Here is a 19494-nt window from a genome sequence, read left to right as displayed (position 1 = left end):
GCAGTCGATGAGATGGTGCACGATACGTATCCGGCGACGAGACATCTAAGCGAGCTACCACCCAAGGCAGCCTAGGGGCGGGTGTCTCCTCGACGGGGAAGGTGGAAAGGCAACCCCCTTTCCTCTTGCACAGGGAGTCTCCGCGTGCAATTTTTTTTGTCTCTTCCCCAGGCCCTCTGCCTCACACTACGTAGTAAGCTAAGGATAGACTCATTCAACCTTCAGGTGGTTCAGGCTTCCGCATGCTCTAGGCTCTAGCAATGAGCGCTGCCGAGCGATTGGTCCGTCTGGAGCATCGGAGAAGATGCCGTGTATGGGTATCCAAGAGGGTAGCTGCAGGTCCCGTAGGGTGGCATCAAACCTTAAGCATGGGGATCGCGCTTGCGAGCTTGTTAGGTAAAAAGGTTGCTCGTAATGCTTGTTATTGAGAAGGGTTTTCTATTCAACACCCATGGTAATGACTGAGTATACGTCTACGCCTGTCCATCAAATGTTTCTAGGTGTGCCGAGAAGGTAGGCATCCGTACGGATAACTTTTGACATGTGGGAAGAGACATTGCCATTCTAGTTGCATCTTGGATCCCGCCGAACGCCGCGCTGTAGCGGGCACACCCCGTCCTACCTTCCTTTGGTGAAAGTAAAGACATTCTGCATCCGATTACCATTCGATTATTATCAGCTTATTGCCCAAGGCAACTCAACTTTGGTCAGAAAATGCCCCTGAGAGAGAAAATTGCGCAAAAAGCTTGCGCATGACCGAGTTGTATTGTCTGCGACCCACGTCAACTGTTTACACTACAGCAGTGGCATCAGCCGCAACGCAACCCAGCATTATGCAATACAACACCGCATAGCAAGCGAGCATGAACTCCTCTCCTCCCATAGATGCTCGCCTATCCGTGATGGACGCTTGTGACCGAGGTAATATTCCGACTCGATCTAGACAATGGCCTGCATAAAGACTGCCTGCACGGAATGCTGAGTACCGTGGGCGCGAGACTCACTTTCAGCTGGTCCATGTTTTCATCTCCTAGCCTAATAATTACCACTTCCTTCATGAAGGGGGAAGGCCTAGGCTCGTGTCTCCTCGACTGTACGCAGAAAAATACATGATCTATCTCTGCTCGCATTTGCATGCCCGATTTTTCCCTTGCGCTAAAGCCAAGGCAATGAACTGTGTCTCTACCGTCTACGAGAAGTGCGAGACCGTCCGGGGAACGGGGATTTTGCACGGCAGACGGAAAGTTGCCTCCCAATTTCTCGAGACACACAAGGCAGGTAAGTCTGTGTACGGATATGTAGTAGATCATGCCAGCGACTCACAACAGCCGGGAGAAGTTCAGAACAATGACAGGTCTGGACTAAGGTGCTCCGTAGTTGTGCAGGTTCACTCCCGAGCCGGGAAACCGGAAATCCCGGGGCATGTGTGTGATCCGAGGGCGGGCGAGACGGGTAAGGTAAAGTCGTCAGTGCTCGGGGGTCCATTCCACTGGTCGAGCAACGAGACACAATACACGTGTACGGAGGGAGTAGCGCGCCGATGAGGTGCTCAATCGCTCAATGTCATGGAGAAGACCGACGTCGGTTTGAGACCAGAGACAGCCACTTTGCTCGGAAATGGACCCACATTACAGCTAAGTCCCAATGAGGTAATGGTTTCGATAACCGCTAGCTGACGCTCTCACCTCTAGGCTCTAGCTCAAGACAATGATTGTGCACTAACACGGCAGTGCACGGGTGCCAGAGGATCATGACTCCTCGATGTTTCTTGGCAGAATAAGCGGACGTCAAAATCGTGGCTCTTAGTAAGGCCACGGGCGACTCTTATTCAGGCACCTTGACACAAGAGTCGCAAGGTCATGTTCTGTGACTCCAATCTTGAAGAGATATCCATGGCGGAGGGCCTATGGGCCTATGGAAACATGTCCTACGCAGTCTCTTGTGCGAATGCCGGCGGAACAGTCCCGGGGCAGAGTTGTCATTGCACCTCGATTGATAATGGTGTAATACACACAGTGGAATCCCACTGTCTCGATATTTGATCAAGGCATCGAACAAGTTCAGGGCCTAGGTTGCGGACTAGACCACTGCAATACCGATGCATCTATGCGTGCTTTACTTGCCAAGATTCGCAATTGACATTCTGGGTTAAGCTGAAGCGCCTCTGGCTAAGACAAGAAAACATGGCTATTGAGATGATCGAGGCGTTACAAACACGAGTCCAGAGACGTACCTAAAGGTATCTTGGTAGGCCGGTCCTCGGTGGCTCAGTATCTCCGTGTATAAGTCATACGTGAGGAGGATCAAACCTGGGCGGGAAGGACCCTGACTCAAGGGGTGCACACTGCACCGTGCATTAGACGGCAGCGGACATGACGAAGAAATTGATTAAAGAAATGCGTGTTGAAGAATCGTGCGGGAGAGAGCAACTTGGAGCAAGAACCGAACTAGACAGGTACGAGTGATAGGTTTCATTGGCAATTGCATGAGGCAAGGGCCCCTACCCTGCGTGTCTGCCCTGCTCGGAAATGTGATGATCAAATGAAAAAGGGAAGGGCCGTCCAGGTTCCCGCGGTGCGTGCTGCGGCCTGCCAGTGCCTGCCCATTCAACATGGCCCGGGCGAAGAAAGAGCTAGAGTGCTATCCGTACGGAGTAGAGTCGATCCCTGAAGAAGAATTCCGGAATTCTGGAATTTAGGCCGGCCAAACCGGGAGGCATGCTTTGGCGACAGGAAGGGGGTCGGCAGGCGGAGGTGGCTTCCCACTCGGGTCCATTGACGAGCAAGGAAGGAGGGAAGGATGGAGGCATCCACGGCGCCACACATCGAGCGAGCGAGGACGAAGGAAGGGACCCTCAGGCTCGACCTGGGCAGGGAAGGGGAACGCTTGCGGAAAGCTGGCCCATCATATCCATAAGGTATCACCTGCCAGCCACCTGTCGTAAGGGCATGGATAGATAAGGAAGGAGACGGGAAACTTGCAAGTTGCCCGAACGCCTCCCCAGGTTCCATGCTCCCTTGGGTTTGCGATGCCTCTTGGCCAGGTATCTTTACTATTTAGAACCCTTGAGAAGTCGAAGTGGACTCATGGGCTTGGCTGAGGTCCCTGCCTGCCCCGAAAGGAAGGCAACGTTTTATCTCAGGACGAGGATTCGGGAACAAGTGCTCAATTGTCAAAGGTTTCGACCGATCTTGGCTAATGTTCTTTGCTGTGCCATTAAGGTAGGCTGTTGCGGTAAGACAAGGTAGTATGTACGGCAGCGGTACGCAGTACGAGGTATACATCATGGAGTTAAACAAAGTACCGTATTGCTAACCTGAAGTCTGCTATACCTAAGCTACAAAAAACCCCCGTCGTTGTTACCCTTGCGGACATCCTACGGGTACGGACACGGGGGCCGGCGGTCGACGATGTGGAGACCAACGTGCCCGGTGAGTTCAAACTTTGCAAGAGGCCGGCAGTTGTGAACTCTCATACACTACTTGTCTCCCCGTCCCGATCTCCCTGGTGGAAACGACGACATACAATATCCAGATGCAAGATTGATTTATCCGTGTTCTGTACTCCATACACCTCGGTGCTCTTGCATCGCCCCATTGGTACATACGTGATTCCTCGTTGGTATCCGCAAGGTACCTTAAGGTACTGTGAGGTCGCTTACCTTACTGGTAGATCGAGAGGTTCGGTAGCCGGGCCAGTACTCTGCCTTACGTAAGTTATTTACGGATATCTTCAGGTCCCTTACCTTACCTTAGTTCGAGGAAAGAACCATCACTGCTTGCCTGCCCGAGTTGCTCGCACAGGCCACATCGTGTCTTTCCCTTCCTCAATGACAGGGTCCACTGGCAGATCCGTGAAGACGCGCCCTGTCACTTCCATAACATAAAGCCAACAACTACAAACGCAGCACAAATCTGGCACAATCTTCCACCGGGCTAATCCCACTGCCCACGCTCGGCTCAACTCCTGTCCCTCACCCATACCGGCTCCCCTACTAGTCAACTCGCTTCGAGAAAGAAGGAGAGACATGGCGCCAGACGCCTAGCCCCCCCTGGCTGACAGCAATTCCCAAGGGACTGGAAATGGTTGCATGCACCTCAGGACATACCCCCTCCTTTTGGCATTGTCTCCAGACCCACGAGTCCACGACGCCGTGATGGCAATTTCCCCCTCCCAGGTTCGCTTTCTCTCGCTCTCTCTCGCGAGCATTCAAGTTCCAACACCCATCCAACAGGTCCAGGGCCACCTTTATCCAAGCCATGCCGAGACCTCGATGCTTGCTCAGCCCGCAGGACTCAGAAGCCTGTCTGACCAAGCCTGGGCCAGCCCACTACAGCAGACAGATCACAGAGGCATTTTTATTTTATTTTATTTTTACCGATGTGCATTTCAACGAGCTAATACCAAGCTTGCCATGGATGGAAATCCATAGCGTCCGCCCTGCTCGTCTGGTGGTTCCATACCAGAGGCGAGAGGGAAACCTCCATCGATGCGCTCGAATCGATGGCGTGTCCGTACGGATACACTACAGAGACGCAAACACTGTGAATCCTACCCCGGAACTGGATCTCGACACTCACCCGACCTACGGATATCTTTCGCTGAAAGGGTACGATATATCCTAGCTTGGGCTCGTGGACCACACGATTGGCATCCACTCAGCGGCCACTCCATTTCGACGGTCGACGCCAGCGCCAACACCAACGCCAACACCGGCAAACCACCACCACCAACAACACTACCTCACCCACACCCGCGCCCAGGATCACTACGCGCTAGTTGTTACGACGGGAGCACTGCAAATTGAGAAAGGTCTCTAACCCACCTCGTCTTCGTAATTCGGCAAACGAGAGAGTCCGATCAGCCCAATCGCCTGATCAGTGCTGCAGATTAAATGGGGTATTCTTTCAACCTGATCCTCGCAACATTCTTGGCCCCGGGCGTCTGCCGATGAACGACATGGAATTCGACATTTCTTAAAGCCGGACAGCACCGGATTTGCAGCCGCGCCCGGGGCTCACTCGCACGAGATCAAAGGGCGAGATCCGCTGTGGGCTATTGCAACCACGGCTTAAGGCTCTTTTCGCCTAGCACCCGCCTGCCAATGCACCGCTCCACCCTCGGCACTCGAGAAGCCGCCCAAGCGCCTCGTAAAATGCCGTGACAAGTCCCGGAGATGGACCAGACCACACCTTATATCACCCTGAATCTCGTCAAAGTCCCGAGACTCGGGTTGCGCCCGTTGCCCAAGGGCGCCTCGGTCACTCACCTTGATTACGCCACTCGTCGAACCTCTCCCTTCACGAGTCATGTTTCCGCGGTTTCACCACTCTGACTTGCTCATCATCACTCGTAACGGATGGTGTTCCCGAGGCCTGGCCCCGCCTGCCGCCCCTTCTCTCCAGCGAGACTTGGCGAGGGGCTCACATTTTTGTCATGTTCGACAGCATCGCAAAAGTCCCTGAATCATATCTCGCCCACCCTCCGGCCGAGAGACCGTTGATAGGGAAATGCACAGTCTTTGCCGCACGAGAACAGACCCATCAATTGTCACGTCAGTTGGCTCCTCTTCCTTTTGCTAGACCCATCTGGCGGCCGCTCGTAAAGAGCCCCGCGCTTTTGTTGTTGAGAACTCGCGATTCTCTGAGGCCGAAGGGAAATCATTGATTAACTACTGCGCGCATCCTCCCGCAGCATCATTTTGCGAGCCGAGGTCAGGAAGTCTGAATTACGACGATAATTTTTCCAGCCTATAAGTCAGCCCGCGAGAAAGCATCTCAACGAATGCCACGGTTGGGAATATGACGTTCACTTTTCCGGCGGAACGCTCAAGAGGGCATGTTTACAACACGAAGTTGCTAAACCGGCTCCTGTGGCGATCTCATCGATGACGGTCCGCTGCGGTTCTTAATGATACCAGCTATGATGCTACGCAGTTGGCATAGCCAATGGAGAGTACTGGTCACAGTGTAATCCTGGGTAGAGGAATCTGTCACTGTTAGAGGTGTGACGGGGCAACGGCAGTTCTTCATCACTAATTCCTTATTGATGCGTCGGTTCAGGGGTCGTTCATTGACCAGCCTCAGCCCTCTCGACTATTGACAGGGGCCTTCTTAGCAAGATCGACAAATTAGACTTGGTCTCCTCGGGGCAAGTGGCTGGTTCTCCCGCCCGAGCAGGCGTTCATCTATCCTAGAATACCGCAAGTTTCAAGCATCTGCCCAACCAAAGAAGGCAACCACAGCGACCAAAATACCACTATTGTGCGTACGAGTGCTCTCTGGAGTAACTACCGTCCCACAGCTTCCGGTCCGAATCAGACAGAGTAGGAAAATCAGTCTTCTCTATCCGGAAATTTTCGTCCTCAGACTCCAACAGATGGCTCGGCCCCATGCGGCGAGAATACATAGTAAATTGTACACGACGGCTGATTGAAGGCTCTATTCTTCTGGCTATCAAGGCACAGTATTAGAGCCCACCTTGCGACCGCTCTTCGCGACTTCTGACTGATTCCTCGTCCTAGCCTCTAAGAGAGGTCGACCTCACCTCGGTGCCGACCACAATCAGAAGCTGTGGCCTTGTGAAGATATGACAGGTTGGTACAGGCAATCGTCACAGATGGGATGACAGCTGTTCAGTCACCGCAACTCCACCGGAATCTCCTACACGATGCAAGGACCATGCCAGTATTGGCTGCAAAAGGGCGACGCTAGCAGCCACCGGGAGTCCCTCTCTGGCCGTTCTAGAAAACTGCAGAGCTTCTGCGCGCGCACACCACATACATTAGCAGGGTTAACTGCAGGATTCAGGCCGATCTGTGGCTTGAGGTATGACAACCGACCGACTTCCTTTTCGAGCTTGCATCCCGATTCTGTCTTCCGGTCGGTCCTGAAGCCGGACCATCAATCGGCTGCCGTGCTACTCCGTTACGCACGTACGAGTTTCACGACCAAGAGTCGGCCTGTGATGGCTTACTCCGGACTCAAGCCGATGGTGGCGGGAGACAAACGTGGCATTTCATAGCGGAAACGCGGTTACCACCACAGCGTCTCGGCATCGTTCTGTTGTTACTCTGGTGCGAGGCATTTCGTCGAACCCACCTTGCGTATGCTAAGACAGAAACATTGTGTAGACACTGGCCTTTCACATCAACCGCGCCGCATTGGTGCGTCTGCCCATGCCCTGTAATTGGGAGCAGAGTGCACTCGCTCATCTTGTTGTCTGCAGCACTGTTTCAGGGGCCGAATCCTTGATTCGAACCTGCTCTGAAGTTTACGCTGATTTTAGCAGGTGTATACGGAGTATTACAAGTCCATCAACTGACAGTAAGGCTAGTTCACAGACGTCCCTTGGTATAAGGTAGGCCCTTCTTATACTTGTGTATCCGTATAGTCGGCTGATATAGAGACTTAATCATTCAAACTTAGCCTGAGTATCTCGTCAATTGCCATACCCTCAACAGAGATGGTAGTCTGCGGCATGTTGAGTCTTGATGCCGGTAATCAACTTGCACGGTGGGAGACGCACGACTTTTCGCAATAGGCGCCAGTAGATAACCTTCGTGGTAGCTGGGACAGGGAGCTTCGCTTCTGCTTAGGTAGCAAACAGAAGCTATGTATCTGTTCGAAGCCGGTCCTATTTAGCCTGTAGGTGTAGCGGCATTTACGATAGAGGCAACACTTGGAAGAACTAACGGCTTGTCTATCCTATATTTCCAATAGGCGTGCTGTTTTCGCTTCACCATCCTGAACCCTTCGTAATCGCTCGGTCACAGAGGGCCATACCCTTGCGCGCAACAAGGGTGTATCTAGTTAGACTCGGCATTGCGCTCCGTCCAGCAGCCAACCTTTGCCCAACTCAGGTCGATGTCCCGATCGCATTCTTCGACGATGGCTGCCGCTGAACGGTTTCCCGGGAAGGGCTTCTCCAAAATTCCTGTCACCCTGTCTTGTTGTTCCCCACATCGTCGTTAGGCAGCAGGATAACGGGATGCCGCCATCACCACACATCGAGATTCATCACGGTGTGCTGCTGCTCATCTATGATGGGATCAGCTCATCGCGCATCTGCTCGGAGCTGCTACGCACCCCGGCACTGCAATATCATGTCTGGATCAACAGCAGATGTTCTCTTGAGACGCAGGCTGGGCTAGAAGTGACCGTGGAATATGGAGTGGAATCACTGCGGCCGACATCCAGCGTACGCACAAATGTTTACATGTCAGCATCATCCAAGAGCCCCTCACAGACTTGCCCGTTCTCCGTACACCCCTTCGCGAACGAGCCGTCCATGGGTATTGAATTCGCCGAAACCCCACTTCCGCCTGACTTCCGGTGGCTGCTCAGCAGGGGCAAAGTTCACTGTAACCCTCTCGACAGGCCGGCAGTGAGAAGACGACCAGGGCTGTCACGGCTGTGGAAAGTATGTTGCCAAAAAAATTTGGATGGACGGGGGAAAGGGGAAAAAAAAAAGGAAGGGCATGCAATCTGTCGTTGCGAGGCTGATCCAGAGTGTACCGTCGACAACGCACAGAAGAGTTGTTTCCAATTCGGCGCATCGGGCAGCTGCCGTGTACAAAGTTACAAACCGACACAATCAACACACAAGAGTCAAGTGGCACCGGCACCGGCAAGGCAACACGTCTACGAATACAGAGTACAAGTTACGATTGAGGTCGACGCGAGACTTAGTCCTCTGCTAGGCACACCCAATGCCACACCACCTCATGATCTTAAACTCCGAGCCAGCTCGGCAATTGTTATACTGAGGTCATGTCTTCCACCCTCTACATTCAATGGACGGTAATTCAGCCACTGAGGTAAGCAGCACAATTCAGAGTTGGCACGTGAGGGGCAGATTGCGGTGCGGAATTCAACATCCCTGGGATCATGTTTCCCAAAGAGGCTTCACAAAGCGAATCAAGCTCTTAGTGGCTCCAACAGTTCGATCGGACGCTAAACAGCCGCCCTCGTCCATGGAATGGTACTTGAGATACTGGCGAAGGGCCGAGCCAACTGTACTGTGGGGGCTCGTTACTTCATCCTCCACAATGCCATGCCTTTGCGGAACTGATTATCACCCAGGACGGGCGCCGCCCAGGCCATGTAGGTGTTACGGGGCTCGTTGGTGCGGTTGGCGCACACATCGTATGAGAGAGGGACCGCGAGGAGCCAAGTACAAGGTCAGCGACCTTCCACTTTGATCGGCCCCCAAGTCACATCCCTTGTGTGGGCGGCAGCGGTGCGAGATATCAATCCTCTTCACTAGCCTGCCCGGGGGGCATGAACAACGGGCTCACCATGCTCGCGACTCGGTCAGGCTAGAATGCTTGCTGGGCATTGGACGCCTGTGGCTGACGATAGACGGGCCCGTCCGTTGCTCACAGTACGAGCGACGTTCCATGCGGCCTTCTACCACAGCTGATGGCAGCTTCATGTTCCACCACGGTCGAACCTCGAAGGCTAATGGACTCTGGAGGGCTTTCCGGGCGTGGCTGGCACGATGCGTCCACTCCCTAAACTTACTTACGCAGTACGGATTGCCATGTGTCCGGCACCCATCCCGTCAACACCTACCTATATATCTAGGTCCCTGGCATTGCAATCTACTAGTCGCCTGCAGGTTCAGAGAGGAATCTACCAGTCTTGTGACAAGTACTTGGAACTGTTGCTGCGCTCATCCGCGACATATTGGCGACACAAGACCATGGGTTTCCTTGAAATTACCGGCAGCTGTATGGTAATTTACCCCTCGTGAGATTCCTTGAGCAGAGTTCGGATGAACGATCAACGGGCCATTTGTTTGAAACGACTTTCGGAAAGGACTGAGAGATGCGATGTTGCGTTGAAAAGCTGGCGTAACATCGTGTGCGGACAACAGCTTACTGAGGCATACACTACAAAAAGGCCTCTCCGCTTCGTCTAAGAATAGCCGCGGTATTGCACACCAAACCCCCAAATCTATGACCGAAATCCTGGAGAGCAGATCCCCAGGCCGGCCGCGATGACACCCCCCGGGCCCTGCACTTCGGAGCCGTTGTCCCCCTTCTGAAGATGACGTGGGCCCTCAATGTGCTCGAGCCATTCCAAGTCCAGCCACCGCTCCGTGGTTCTGATTGAAGGAAATTTTGCTTCCGGCGCTGGTTCCCAAGCTTCCCAACACCAACGGCTGGACTGGGGGGTCACCTGTCAAGACAAGTCCAGCTTACCTAGTCTTCGGACATGTTGATACTGGGGAGTAATCCTAGATATGACACACAGCCGGCCGCTACTTTAGCCTTCAACAGCTACCGACACTGCTCTCCCGCGGGCGACCATGCCTCCATCAACTCATGGATAGCCGATGTTCCCCGTTCGAGCGCACCGAAAGCACCGAAAGCACCAGCCGCGTGAGCAGAGATCAGATAGCGCAGCATCCGAACCGCTAGCTCATCCAACGATACCATGGTCTTGGGAGGCCGTCACCCGCATCTAATGCCCCTGATGTTGTCATATCCGCGTACAGATACGGATACTGTGTAGACAAATGAGGGTCCAAGAATGGCCATTTCCATCCATTCGAGTGTTCGCCCACTGCAACTGGAATCTGGAGGAGCTCAAGGCACAATTTTTGAGCTTACTTCATACTAGGCCTTTAACGGTGTTGAAGGTAGCCGTAACCGAAAGCCAAACATCCGATGCTATGGGCTTCTCATTTCAAATTCCGGCATGACGGGGTGGTGGCTGGATGCTGAGAGAAGACTGTTACCGTGAGCACCTCAGCCTACGGATTATCCGTACACTATCCGTACGAGCACTTGCCATGTGCATGGCGTTAGACTTCAGAGCCTACCAGTGCTCCATACCGCAAAACCGCCGAAAAAGGGACCCTGGATTCGCTCCGAATGAGCCGGGTGTGGCGCCTGGCTCACCCTCTAATGGAGGAGCACGTCGGAGCGCCCGTCATCGGGGTTTGATCGTTTATCGCATCCAATGCCGACCAACGTCGGTCCAGCGCGTCAGATGGTCTGACCAGCGACTAGCCTGTGTATAGGTTGTATGAAACCCAATGATCCGGCCAGTCTTTCTTCTCGCGTCGCTCGCCACGAGGAGCAGTACGAGCAGCTGCAGAGACGCCATCATCATAGTAGGTATCCTACTTGCCTACTTCCCTAGCGTTGCTGCTGGTCTGCGGCCCAGCCCAGGCCAGACCAGAGGGCCGTCTATCCTCAAGTGTGGCATGGCGGGCGCCCACGAGGCGTTGAGATGGGACGGCTGTCCCATGGATCCGTCTACGCCGCACGAGCGGCAGCCAGAGACTCAGAGTGTGCGCGCTCTCGCGTGCTCCTCCTCTGGAATAAACGTACTTATGCAACTCGGTATTCGTCTGTTGCCATTACCAATCTCTTATTATCGTCGAGTCCATCCGTAAGGCTAACTCGCTGCGGCACTGCGGGCGACGCTTGCCAGGGGTCATCAGTCTAACCTTTCGGGACTTGGGTCTTCACAACATGGCACCACCATGGCAATCTGGACCTGAGCCCTGTCCACGGCAGTCGTTCTTATTGGCATTTGTGCGCTTAGCCAAGGGAACCCCGATGCTGCATCCAACCGTTTGCGGCGCATCGATAGGAAATGAAAATTACGGTGCCTGGCCCAAGCTGGCTTCCCCAAGCATGCTCTGGGATGGTCCTGGACTTCCTGGTCTCTCTTATGCGGATGATGTTGGTGGATTTGAGGCGGGGCCGATGATGGGGACCCCAGTGCCGTTGCGCCGTGGTATGAACGACCAGAAAGTTTTGACCCATTGCCAAGATTGGCTATCGGCACTGGACATATTGCCTTGCCATTGCGATGGAGGAGCTGCCTCTTCAGATTTTGCTGCTTTGAGGCCCTTTGACTGGCCCAAACTGCCCATCTTTCCTATGCTATCCATCGACGGCCCGCCACATGTTAGAGAGGCAACCGGTGGGGAGGGGAAATGATGGTCCTGCCAACACGAACTTTCTCTTCCTTTCCCTTGGCGGCGGATGATCTGTGGTTCTCAAGGGGGCGGTCGGCCATCGAGCTATCCGAGTGGTGGATGCCATGCCTACGGGACGTCGGAGCCCAGCCAGCTGCGGCTCCGGTATGACTAGTCTCCGTCAAACTGGAGGAGTCTCCGCCTAGCCGACATTTCATGTCTATGATGATCACGTCCTACGGCATAGGCAAGGGAGACAGACAATGGGAGGACGTCAGGCATATTGAAATCGGACGGCGGAGCTGCGCAGTTTCTTCATTCTCGACTCTGAACGAACTCCCTCCCCCCCCTTCGAGGAAACCGGGAGACTGGGAGCCGTTGGAAGCTCGGGACCAACTCCCACAGTGCTAGGCCTTCTCGGTCAACTCAATAGACGGGCGTCAATACGAGCCACCGCAAGCCCAACCATCCTGGGTAGGTCTTTGAGTGAAGGCAACTTAAAATGAACCTTATGCACCTGTCGCGCCTCTTTCAAATTTCCCAGCCAACAGGGTAATTTCGTGAAGCCGATGGGCGAATGCTATGCCCGCGTCTGCCTTGCATCGCGATCAACAGCCGCCATGCGGATGGCCTTCCCGACCTGTCCAAAAGGAGTTTTTTGAGCGTAACAAGCCTACCTGCTACCTCCTTTTGCAGCATTGGACTAGTACATTGGAAGGAAGGAAGCGGCAGGAGCCCTCCCAAGATGTCAACGCAACCATTGCAGAAGATGTGCCCTTCCAATGACATGTCTGCGTGCGTTTCTTAGCCCCGGGAGCCTTGTACGCTTTGTACAAGATGGATGGGCTGTTAGTCTGTGGCTGCAAAGAAGGGAATCATGGTGTGTATGTGTGTGCGTACCTCGCCGCAACTGTGCAGCGCGCGTACATGCAGTAGGAAGACCTTGAGGGTGCCCTCGACTCCCTATACTGCAGCCGCTCTGTTGCGAGGTTGTCGAACTCCCTCACAGACAGTGCAGGGACGACGTGGGCATCGACTAGCGGAGATGGTATCCCGCATCGTCCGTCGAGCAAAGCGCAGTGGCATGCGGGCGCGTGCCTCCCTGTGTCTGTCTGAGCACGTCTTTTTTCGCCCAGTGGGCCCTATCCGTACAGTCGGGACAACCCATCGTCTAGGGCGCTGGATGTGTGGCCATCTCGAACAAGCACCTAGCATATGTCCTGTCCTGGCATGATGTTGGAGGGACAGGCACCGGACCCGTCGAAAGGGAGAAAGAAGAAGGAGACCGGGCCGCGGAGCGCAGTCTGTTTTTGTGGTAAGCTCGATCGGGACAGGTTGCCGAGGCGAAGGAGGAATTTCGTTCCAAATCTCGTACGTAAAGCTGGGTAAGTGAAGGGAGCGGACAGTAAGGCACAGTTGAAATGAGTTCTACTCGCTTCCTAGTATGGAATCATTGGGGAGATGACAGATCTTCTGCATTGTTTCCTGCCTTTCTCCTCGACGAGGCGAGGGAATCCTTTCCGTGAGATAGATTCCCGAGGGGAGCATATGAAGTTTTGCCGACTGTAGGACGGTGAGCGTAAGTGCCATGCAAATCTGCGAGGCACCACTCCTTCCTTCCTTCCTTCCTTCCTCCCTCTCTCTGTTCTTACTATCTTCCTTCTCCGGCAAGCAGGCTGGCAGATTACTTGGCCCTCCTAGCCAAACGCAGCAGACGCAGCAGCCCATATACGGAAACAACATACAAGGAGGGGAGGGGAGGCGGAGGAGGATGAGGATCAAGGACGATACAGATGGCCCGAGTGGAATGCCCCTTTCCCTTCCCCTTCCCCCCTTCTTCGGGTTTGCGGCGTAGGCGTCATGGAACGAAGGATGAAGGAGGCCGGATGTTCGCTGCATCCACCTACCTGCAGCACAAAGTCCCTCTGGCCTCGTCATCGTCGTCCTCCCCCCCTCTCTACCACGCCCGACATCTTCTTCCCCGGTTCTTCAGAGCCAGGTGAGAGACATGGTTGAGTTGACGCAGTGACAAGATGGCATATATGCCCACATCTACACCTATACGTATCTTCACGTCCACCCGGAAAGTATGTGCCAGCAACTAGTAAACGCTTCAAGTGTGCTCTACATGCGTATTTCCAGTATGGATACAGTATGGATCTAGCCCTTGAGAGGGATAGGAGCAGGTCCAGAGACACACATACACATTTATCAACCAACCCCCTTGACGGACTATGTATGCCGTGCCTCTTTTCCACAAACGTGCCCATTCCCCATTCGATCGAGTCCCGTAGACGAAGAGGTGAGAATGCATTGAACACATTCATTGTGTAGATCGACCTGAGGAAAGAAATTGGCTACTAAACCCCTTTCTGATTCCCTTCTCGCCCTGCTGCATAGTTGTGGCCGGAAGCAGATAGGTCGAGCAGAAAGGATCTTCGGGCCTTTCTGCTTCTCTGCCCTTCTTTTCCCTTTCGTAAAGTACCCCACGGACTTGTGGCCATGTTCTCTGCGAGGGCGAGCAGGATGCTTTGGTCACTTGGAAAGGGGAAAGACAAGTTCAGAGTGTACATATGTCACCTAGAAAAGAACACTTCCACTGAAAAGAAGCCTCCAAACTCAAAGTCATGCTCGATGAAGTATGTAAAACCTTATGGACAAGGACTGCTTTCTCACTTTCCCTTCCGCAAATGCTCTCTCAATTCCCTTTTACCCCCTTCCCTTCCCATCCCATCCCAGTCGTTGTGTGTATGTTTGTAATGTTTGTGTAGTACCAACGCAAAAAAGTTCAACCTCTGCCCTCCATGGAAAACAAAAAAAGTTAATGTTTTTTGTGTGATTTTGTCTAATCCGCTTTCATATCCCATTCCTCCGTCGGTAATGATGATGCTGCTGCTGTACCCGGGTGCTACCAACACACCCCCCTTTTTTTCATGCCTCTTTCTCCTCATTTTACCATTCTCGTTGGTTGTTACTAGAAACGTAGAAACCCCTCTCCCCTTCTGAACACCCCTGTTCACAGGCATAGAATAGCCGGTGTCAAGGTAAGCAGGCAGGCAGGGATAGGTTGATGCGAAGTATTTGAAAAAGAAGAAGAAGAATCAGCCCACCCAGCGTCTGGCGCTCTTGAACATCCTGACCCACGGGCCGAACTCTCCCCAGCCCTCGACCTGCTCCGTGGGAACGTAGCTGCCGACGTCCGCCATGATGGTCCGCTCGGGATGGGGCATAAGCGCAAAGACTCTGCCGTCCCTGCTCCTGACACCAGCCACACCGCCAGGGCTGCCGTTCGGGTTGTACGGGTACGCTTCCGGCTCCGCGACCTTCAGGCGGTTGTCGACGTAGCGGAGGGGCACGAGGCCCTCGCCGCTCAGGTCCTCAAGGGCGTTGGGGTTGGAGAAGGAGGCGCGACCCTCGCCGTGGGAGACGGCGATGGGGAAGGACGAGCCGTCCATACCGTGGAGGAAGACGGAGGGCGTGGCGGCGCGGGACTCGTCGATCTTGACCATGGCGAAGCGCGCCTCGAACTGCCTGCTGGCGTTCTCGACGAATGTGGGCCAGTTCTCGGTGCCGGGGATCAACTCCTTGAGACGGGTGATCATCTGGCAGCCGTTGCAGACGCCCAGGGCGAAGGTGTCGGGCCTCTTGAAGAAGTTTTCAAACTCCTGGCGGGCGTGCTTATGCTCGAGGATGGATTGGGCCCAGCCAACGCCGGCGCCAAAGACGTCGCCGTAGGAGAAGCCGCCGCCCGCCGCAACACCGACAAAGTCGGCGAGGGAGCGGCCTGCGAGGACGTCGGACATGTGGACGTCAATGGGGTCGAAGCCGGCGGCCTTGAAGGCGAAGGCCATCTCCTTGTGACTGTTGACACCTACCTCACGGAGGATGGCGACGCGGGGCGCCTTGCGGAGGAGGCTGCCGAGTGAGGCCGTCAGGGGCATGATGTTCTCTGACGGGGAGAAGGTGAGGTTGTATGACAGACCGGGGTCGGCAGAGTCAGAGACGATGGCATACTCGCTGTCTGCGCATGTCGGGTTGTCTCTCTCCCTCTGCATGGCGTACGACGTCCTAGACCACCACTGCTGCATCTCGGCGCGGTCGAGGCTGGCAATGGGGGTGTGGCCACCGTAGCGAATGTTGAGGGTCTGGTTGCCCTTGGCCTGGACGACACCGAATGTGCGGACGAGGCCGGGGGGAGGGCCGCAGGTAGCGAAGCAGCGCTTGAAGTTGGTCTCGTCTTCCTTGCGGACCTGGAAGACAGCACCAAGCTCCTCGTGGAAGAGGGCTTCGAGGATGTCGTTGGGGGAGCCGGACTTGGCGATGCCGTCGAGCATGAGGTCGGCGCCGCAGCGGCCGGCGAACATCATCTCGGCGACCGTGGTCAGCAGACCACCATCTGAGACGTCGTGGTAGGCAAGAACGATGCCGCTCTTGTGTAGTTGCTGCAGAGCATCAAAGTAGTCCGTGATAAGATCCACGTTGCGCACGTCCGGTGCCTCGTCGCCCATCTGTCCCAGTGATTGCGCCAGGGCGGAGCCGCCCATGGCCTTCTTGCCCTCAGCGAGGTCGACGTAGATGAGGATCGTCTCGCCGACGTCTTCAATGCGGCGCAGTTGAGGAGTCCATGTGTTGCGGACGTCCTCAACGACGGTGACGGCGGTGATGATGACGGACATCGGCGCCGTAACGCTCTTGGCCTCGCCAGACTCGCGGTCCTTCCATGAGGCCTTCATGGACGTGGAGTCCTTGCCGACGGGAATGGAGATCTTAAGCTGAGGGCACAGCTCCATGCCGATGGCACGGACAGCCTCGTAGAGACCAGCACCTTCGCCAGGGTGGTTGACGGCGGCCATCCAGTTGGCGGACAGCTTTACGCGGTCGAGGCGGCCCAGAATGTCAGCGGCGCCCATGTTGAGAAGACTCTCGGCGACGGCCATACGAGCCGAAGCGGCGGGGGAGATGAGGGCCAATTGAGGCTTCTCGCCCATTGCCATGACCTCGCCGGTGCGAGTCTTGGAGTCAAGGCTGAATGAAGTTGCCGTGACGGCGCAGTCAGCGACGGGGGTCTGCCAGGGGCCGACCATCTGGTCGCGAATGGAGAGACCTCCGACGGTTCTGTCACCAATGGTGATGAGGAATGACTTGGAGCCGACGGCAGGCATGCGGAAGACGCGCTCAGTGGCGGCGGTGATGAGGGCAGCGGTGTTGGTGGCCTCGGCAGCACCGGCGGAAGCGAGGGCCTCAGCAGCGTTGAAAGCAGGGAGTTCCAATCTGCGGGACTCGACGACACGCTCGAGACGGCGGCCGGGAGGGAAGAGGGCGTTGAATGGCAGGTCAATAGGCATTGGCTGCTCCGGTGAGTCGCGGTCACTGAGGGTCAACTTGGCGTTGCCTTGGGCGTCCTGGGCGGCGACGGTTCCCACGTCAGAAAAGGGGCATCGTTCACGACCTGTTGTACGGAATAAGCATGATACAATATTGGCGCAGACATGATAGAGAGAAACTCACGGCAGATGCTGACGAAACGGTTGATGTTCTCCTTGTTGACGAGCAGGACGTAACGCTCCTGGGCCTCATTGCACCAAATCTGCAAGGGGCTCAAGCTGCTGTCTGCGCTGTGAACCTGGCGCAGCTCGAACTTGCCGCCGAAGCCGGCATCCTTAACGAGCTCGGGAAGAGCGTTGGACAGACCACCGGCACCGACATCGTGGATCATGGCAATGGGGTTCTGGTCGCCGAGAGCGGCGCAGGTATCGATGACCATCTGGGCGCGACGCTCCATCTCAGGGTTGCCACGCTGGACACTGGCGAAGTCGAGCTCGGCAGTGGCCTCACTGGAGTCGTTGGAAGAGGCAGCTCCTCCGCCCAGACCAATGAGCATGGCGGAACCACCGAGGACAATGGCGTGGGCACCATCGTGGACGTCGCCGAGTTCCTTGAGGGCGTGCTGAGGGCGGACTGTACCGACACCGCCAGCAATCATGATGGGCTTATGGTATCCGCGCCACTCGGGAGACTGCTCCTTGCCGACGTTGGTCAGAAGAGTGCGGAAGCAACCCAGAAGGCAAGGTCTTCCGAACTCGTTGTTGAAGCGGGCGCTACCGATGGGGGCCTCAAGCATGATGTCGAGACTGCTGGCGAAGTGGGCGGGCTTGCCCAGGTCGACCTCCCAAGGGGCCTTCTCATCGGGGATCAACAGGTCAGAGACCCAGAAACCGCAGAGACCTGCCTTAGGAGCAGAGCCCCGACCAACGGCACCCTCATCACGAATCTCACCTCCGGCACCGGTGGCGGCACCAGGGAAAGGTGAAATGGCTGTGGGGTGGTTGTGCGTCTCAACCTTGACGAGGACGTGGACGACCTCCTTGGTGAGCTTCCAGCTGCCAGTAGAGTAATCGGGGGCCCAGAAGCTGGCAGTCTCACCCTGGAGAACGGCGGCGTTGTCGCTATAGGCGGAGACGGTGTACTCGGGGTTGGACTTGTGGGTGTTCTTGATCATCTCGAAGAGACTCTTGCCCATGCGTTGTTGATCAATGGTCCAGTTGGCGTTGAACTGCTTGTGGCGGCAGTGCTCCGAATTGACCTGGGCAAACATGAAAAGCTCCACATCGTGGGGGTTGCGTCCGAGGTTCTTGAAGACCTGGACGAGGTACTCAATCTCAGAGTCATCCAGAGCCAGACCAAACTGCTTGTTGTAAGACTTGAGAGTCTCAACGGCCTTTGCAGCATCGGCGTTCTGAACATCGTCGCCCAGAATGTCGACAATCTCCAATGGGAACCGTTGTCCCTCAATGAACATGGCCGACAGATCAGGGCGCGACAGACCAATTGTCTCTGTCATACGGTCGTAGACGACATCCTTGAAAGCGATCTCATCGTCAGAGACGGAGTTCTCAAAGGTGAGGGTGATGGCTCTGCCGCGCTCGATACGGTCAATGTTGTCTGCGAGGCCGCAGACGTGAGTGATGCTGGTTCCCTTTGAGGACCAGGGCGAGATGTTCCGCGGGGTAATGTAGTAAGTTTTTTGGGTATCAGTGTTTTCGGCAATCAGGGCGATTGTCTGGTCGGGCAAGCCGAGCCATTTTGTCAGCTTTTGCTGGACAATGAGGTTGTTGTCACTGTTCTTGAGGTGGACGTAGTAGACCCAGATGCCGGCAACGCTGGCGACCTTGTTTGAAGCAGCGTCAAGCTTGTTGATGCGCGTCTTGAGCTCTTCGGCTTGCTTGGTAGTGTAGGCCTCCTGGCCAACGAGGGTAAGAAACTCCATTCTGCCTACAGTGGGCGTAGGACACGGAGAACGGCCTTCGATCAAAAAGGAAGTCTCGCCCGGCGTTCGTGGATGTCGAGTTGGCGATAGAGATAAGTTTTTAGGCGGCGGCATCTTGTGAGTCTTCCGCTCCGAGATGGCGGGGTGATTTTGAAATTTTGGTGGGGCAGCTGCAGATAGGCGGCCGATAATGAAAATCGGAGGCTTTGGAGACTTTTTTTTTTTTCCTCGTCGACTGCAAGGCGCGGGGCACTAGACTTATTTTGTGGCGGTGGAGTGGCTCTCCC

At 55.2% G+C, this 19494-nt stretch overlaps 4 protein-coding genes across 4 annotated transcripts; 2 read left to right on the top strand and 2 right to left on the bottom strand.

Annotated features, from left to right (window-relative positions):
- Positions 1 to 2614: 2614 nt before the first annotated feature.
- Positions 2615 to 2885, bottom strand: BDP55DRAFT_658662 (uncharacterized protein). The gene has a single exon (XM_060574498.1). It carries the CDS (start codon positions 2807 to 2809, stop codon positions 2633 to 2635), a length of 177 nt encoding a protein of 58 aa, XP_060431802.1. The 5' UTR covers positions 2810 to 2885; the 3' UTR covers positions 2615 to 2632.
- A 4615-nt stretch (positions 2886 to 7500) lies between these two features.
- BDP55DRAFT_77557 (uncharacterized protein) lies at positions 7501 to 8846 on the top strand. The gene is made up of 2 exons (XM_060581217.1): positions 7501 to 7646; positions 7722 to 8846. The coding sequence occupies exon 2, from the start codon at positions 7990 to 7992 to the stop codon at positions 8803 to 8805; it is 816 nt and encodes a 271-aa protein (XP_060431801.1). The 5' UTR covers positions 7501 to 7646; positions 7722 to 7989; the 3' UTR covers positions 8806 to 8846.
- A 1873-nt stretch (positions 8847 to 10719) lies between these two features.
- On the top strand, positions 10720 to 12059 carry BDP55DRAFT_77528 (uncharacterized protein). Its single transcript, XM_060581216.1, has 2 exons — positions 10720 to 11356; positions 11448 to 12059. The coding sequence occupies exons 1-2, from the start codon at positions 11047 to 11049 to the stop codon at positions 11960 to 11962; spliced, it is 825 nt and encodes a 274-aa protein (XP_060431800.1). The 5' UTR covers positions 10720 to 11046; the 3' UTR covers positions 11963 to 12059.
- A 2982-nt stretch (positions 12060 to 15041) lies between these two features.
- BDP55DRAFT_548510 (phosphoribosylformylglycinamidine synthase) lies at positions 15042 to 19207 on the bottom strand (the record flags this gene model as incomplete). The annotated part of the gene is made up of 2 exons (XM_060568847.1): positions 15042 to 17389; positions 17449 to 19207. The coding sequence occupies 2 exons, from the start codon at positions 19205 to 19207 to the stop codon at positions 15042 to 15044; spliced, it is 4107 nt and encodes a 1368-aa protein (XP_060431799.1).
- Between the last annotated feature and the right edge of the window lie 287 nt (positions 19208 to 19494).

The sequence above is a fragment of the Colletotrichum godetiae genome (assembly GCF_030913485.1).
Source record: "Colletotrichum godetiae strain CBS 193.32 chromosome Unknown BDP55scaffold_13, whole genome shotgun sequence".
NCBI lineage: Eukaryota > Fungi > Ascomycota > Sordariomycetes > Glomerellales > Glomerellaceae > Colletotrichum > Colletotrichum godetiae.
Note: the sequence above shows the minus strand (reverse complement) of the source record. Positions and strands in the feature narration are given on the sequence as shown.